The sequence below is a fragment of the Lactuca sativa genome, chromosome 4 (assembly GCF_002870075.4).
Source record: "Lactuca sativa cultivar Salinas chromosome 4, Lsat_Salinas_v11, whole genome shotgun sequence".
Lineage (NCBI taxonomy): Eukaryota > Viridiplantae > Streptophyta > Magnoliopsida > Asterales > Asteraceae > Lactuca > Lactuca sativa.
The window spans coordinates 123,448,211-123,452,979 of NC_056626.2; the positions used below are offsets into that span (position 1 = coordinate 123,448,211).

The 4,769-nt window shown below is 32.4% G+C and overlaps 1 protein-coding gene across 1 annotated transcript; it reads left to right on the forward strand.

Moving 5' to 3' along the window:
- Window positions 1–657: 657 nt before the first annotated feature.
- On the forward strand, window positions 658–3,352 carry LOC111877909 (translocon-associated protein subunit alpha). The gene is made up of 8 exons (XM_023874413.3): window positions 658–816; window positions 1,517–1,696; window positions 1,817–1,867; window positions 1,979–2,064; window positions 2,157–2,234; window positions 2,334–2,537; window positions 2,745–2,816; window positions 3,147–3,352. The coding sequence occupies exons 1-8, from the start codon at window positions 750–752 to the stop codon at window positions 3,189–3,191; spliced, it is 783 nt and encodes a 260-aa protein (XP_023730181.1). The 5' UTR covers window positions 658–749; the 3' UTR covers window positions 3,192–3,352.
- Window positions 3,353–4,769: the final 1,417 nt, after the last annotated feature.

Genomic DNA, 4,769 nt, shown 5'->3' on the forward strand with positions numbered 1-4,769 from the left:
TCAACTCCGACGAATCAACCCCACAACACTGTCTCTTCATTGAATTTTCCGCCACCACAATCCAATAGAAGAGTTGTATGGTTGGTTCGCCGGAGTTAAAAGACCGAAAAAAGAAGGTATAGTGAAGACGTTGATGTCATTAAAGATGGAAAGAAAAGAGAAGTTGATGAGGATAAGGGATGGGATGGTGATTGGTGGAATCGAACTTAAATTTTTCGAATGTGGTTTCAGGTAAGATAGAGACCAAACGCACAACAAAAACAAACAGTAAGGATCATCCAACTTAAAAAATAAGTTAGGGACCAAACACACAAATTACCCAAACTACAGGGACCATCCGTGTAATTTACTCTTACCTCTTCGGTTTGTTCACATCTAGGTAACTATCTTTTTTTTTGTATATATCTAGATAATGAACTTTTTAGAAGTGTTCACATATGACTATTATGTTTTGTATATATCTAGATAACGAACTTTTTAGAAATATTTACGTATGATCATTATGACCGGCTGACCTAAATGCCCTAAAAAAAAAATTACCTAGACATACCGAAAAGTTAATTACGATATTAAGTACATTTCCCTTTTTCAAACGGATCAATAGTTACCTCTTGAAAAATAACTTCAATTCTAATCTTTTCGTCTTGTTTTTACTTACAAATACAAAAAGGGTCAGTTCACAATTCCTCTTATAAACCCTCGGTGATATCGCTGTTGACTCTCTCTAGTATCTCCCCTCACATTCGATCATGGCGAAGTTTAGGGTTTTCTTCTTCCTGGCTGTTCTTCTTTTCGCCTCTTCTTTCTTACTTCAAGGTATGCGTATTCTATTAGATCTACATTCTTCATTTCTTCTGCTTCTTACTTGCTCTTTTATGATTCAGATCAAGATCCAATTTACTTGCACGCTATTTTTTTCATTCAAACTCGATCATTTCTACTAGCTTGATATTCTTTGTTCTTCTATTGTAATTCAGCATCAATTATGTGTTTTTGATGTGTTAATGTTCTGTTTAGTCGTATTTACTTCAATGCAGTTGACTTTTCATATTGTCTTTACCTTAGTAGACTTTGTGAAATTGTTTAACTGATTTATTCGGGTAAGTACTTGGTGAACTATTGGTCCACTTGACTTGCGATTTACCGGAATATTATCAATCGTTTTGGTGTCTAGGTTTAGTTAATTTGGCATGCATTTATCGATCTTATAAGGGTCTCCGTATTTCAAGTGTTTATATGCTCTTTTTCTCAATTGATGATACCTTCTGAAGAATTACAGTCACTCATCTATGGATTTCTTTTTAGATGAGATGTAGTTGTACCGCATTGGTTCAGCTTCCACTGGCTACCAACCTGCTAATTATATAAAAAAAATCCCCAACTTGAAACCTAATTTCAAGCATTGACTTCAATGAGCTGCTCTCAGTTTGTAGATGCTGTTTCTTTTACGATTTTATTACATGATATGATTCTTCACGTTGTGTTTGTCATTAATGGTGTTTTTCCCACTTCCCAGTTGCTAGGTGTCAGTCTGACTCTGAATCAGACGCTGATGCTGATCTTGTTGCTGAAACTGTTGAGGAAGGAAGAGTTAGTGGGGCTGTTGGTGATGACTCTCAGAACTTTGAAGGTTGGAATTTTAGTCCAGCTTCAGGTGTGGAGACAGTCTGTGTTTTCCCAAAGAACCCTTCAAAATGTAAGTTCACTTAACCTGTTTACTCATTACACAAAGTCAAACACCCTCACATATACTCTTCAACTCTTGACAGAATTTCTTTATACCATTCTTATTGTACTTTTTTCTCTGTTTCTTCAGTGGTAGTAGCAGGGGAAGAGACTGAGGTATTAATTGGAATGAAAAATGAAGGTAACAACAAGTAACATTCTGTTGTTTTATCTACATTCATTCTTGCTCTATCAAATCAAAGCTCCACCTGTCAATTAGATTCCTAATAATCTACTATTGCTTGATGAACAGGGGAACAAAGTGTGAAAGTTCTTGCGATTCATGCCAGCATTCATCTTCCTTATCATCACATGTTGGTGCAGAATCTCTCAGCTATGGTAATAACTCTTCATGAACTCTCTTTTAAGCATATACAATCAATCTTAATTGTCATTAATAAAGCTTCTAAATTACTTCTACTTATTGTTAGTCTTTCAACAATGCATCGGTTCCTGCTTCAGTTCAAGCTACTTTCCCTTACACATTTGCTGTCAGCAAATACTTACAGGTACATTTGTCATTTCTATACATGTTTACACATTTGTTACCTGAAATTTTTTTAAAAAAAATTGATATTTGGATTAAATATGAATCTTTATTTTTGCAGGCTGGGACATTTGATCTTGTTGGAATGATAGTTTATGAGGTAGATCAGCTCCCATATCAAAACATATTCTACAATGGAACAATTGAAGTCACTGAAGCTGGTGGACTTGTTAGTGTTGAGACTTTATTCCTGATTTCTCTTGGATTTGCCCTTTTTGTCCTTTTTGGATTGTGGGTTCGTGGTCAAATGCAAAATCTTTCCAAGGTAATGATGCACAATCATAATTCTATAATGGTACTTTGATTTTTTTTTTCTTATTAATATTTCATTGTAGTTTAAAAAATCTACCCAATTGTAGCAATGAAAATTGCATTGTATTTGGAAGAAATGAAAGTCTATTGCTAGATTCTTGATATTATCACTCAATTTTCTGGTTTTGTTTTACATATATGTGTTATGCTTTATATGCAGAAAACTAAGAAGGTGGCAAAGGTGGAAATTGGAACTAAGACTGTTGATGCATCAATGGATGAGTGGCTACAGGTTTGTATTTTTCTTGCTATATCACCCAAAAAAGCTTTTTTTTTTTTAATATGAAAATTTCGCAATTATATTATCTAAAATATCCCAAACTCAAGTTCATTTGAATCTTGGATTTTAACAAATTGCAATGTTCCCATTTATGGAAAAGGTAAAACCCTATTAAACAACAAAGTATTAAAATAGTCTCTTTTAAATTTTCAAATAACTCTAGTTGAGAGTTTATGGACCTTAGGGTTACAAAAAAAAAGTTCAGGTACCAAATTGGAACATTTGTGGAAGTTGGTTGTTATTATTTGTTTTAATAAAAAGTTCTATTATTTTTTTGCACAGGGGACTGCTTATACTCAGTCTAACAAATCAAAGAAGAAGAAGTAGAAGAGAATGAGGGAAGAGTAGATTATCGGGAGTTTATGTTTAGATGAGAAACAAAGCCCTTATAACAAATGTAACTTTTACATGTTGTTTTGTTGGAGAATTGACCTTTTTTTAAGCAACAAATGTAAGAGGGAATGAAAAGAAATGTTATAATTTGTTCATTTGTTGAGAAAATAGTTTTGTTAGCATGGTAGTTATGGTTTCTGATGAGTAGGCATCTAAAATGAATAAGTAGAAAAAATTTTAAAAATGAGTTCAAGAGGTTTAAGTAGAAATAAGGACCAAAATCGATAATTGAAACTTTTTCAATTTTGGTCTCTAGTACTTTGAAATAAGGACCAAAATCAATATGCAACCTTGGAATAAGTACCAATATTGAAAAAGATTTCAGTTTTGGACTCAACATGGTAAGAATCAGAGACCAAAGGGACTATTTTTGTAAGTTACTCTACAATTTCAGTACAATAATGAAAACATAAAAAATTGATATGTTTCATGATAATTTACATAAATAAAAATTGGTTATATCGTAATTTGCATTCCATTCCATGGTGGGGTGAAAAAATGCCCCTAAAAGGATCGAGAATTAAAAAAAAAATGGAAGAATGACATTCCTTTGGTAAAGATTCATTACATTTTACATTCTATCAGGAAAAAGAAACATGTCTTTTTCATTCCAATGGAATGAAAAATTCCGTTCATTCCACCAATCCATCGTACCAAACACTACCTAAAACTTAATTTAAGAAAACTTGATCGTCTTCAAGTTAATAAAAGTAAAGAGGGTGTTTGGACATGATTCTAGATGCCTCAAATGCAATGCAAGATAAGGGATTCCATTTTGTATCATTCTTGCAACCAAATTCTTTTCTAACTGCTCAAAGGGTGCAAAATACTTTAATGCATTGTAATTGACACATAACCTTAACTTCTGAATGAAGTTTGGGATTCCATTATTGGCGATTCTAGAATCATTATGAGTGAAGTACAGAACCTTGTAATGTTTTAGAAGTAACACAATCTTCATTTTTAAATAACTAACCCGAGACACAAAGAGTAAAAGATGACTTCAAAGAAAACAAAATTTTATAAAAAGCCAAGTCCAAGAAATAGTGGAAGTTATTAAGTCAATGATGAGTCAAACCGTTGACTATGAAATTGGTGTCTAGGAAAATGTTTCAAGTCCAACATAAACAGGTAGCAATGCTTCAACTATGTGCACATCGTCTTTCAAGGTTTCGATAAAATGTTGTCAATCAAACAGATCTTTGAATCCACTGAAAATATATAATATAAATCAATGGATAATTTCCAAATGGCTAATTCAAGAAAGACCAATGTACTTTCATTTATTGGTGTATTTTAGTATCCTACTTTCATTTCTTTCTATTACAACATTATACTTTCAAAAAATATATATATAGTAAGGCATTGCATTTTAAAATTTCTACCCAACAGCAACATTGCACTTAACAAAAAAATCTCAATAATACATTTTACATTGAAAAATCTACCATATCATAGTAGTGAAAATTTCTTTGTTTCTGGAAAACATTGTTATAACTAGAATAGATTTTT

What these genes read in the sequence shown, in the direction of transcription:
- LOC111877909 (XM_023874413.3), top strand. Translation starts at nt 750, where the DNA reads ATGGCGAAGTTTAGGGTTTTCTTCTTCCTGGCTGTTCTTCTTTTCGCC. An exon ending in TGCAGAATCTCTCAGCTATG is followed by an intron (nt 2,065 to 2,156) that starts GTAATAACTCTT and finishes ACTTATTGTTAG; the next exon opens with TCTTTCAACAATGCATCGGT. An exon ending in CTGTCAGCAAATACTTACAG is followed by an intron (nt 2,235 to 2,333) that starts GTACATTTGTCA and finishes TTATTTTTGCAG; the next exon opens with GCTGGGACATTTGATCTTGT.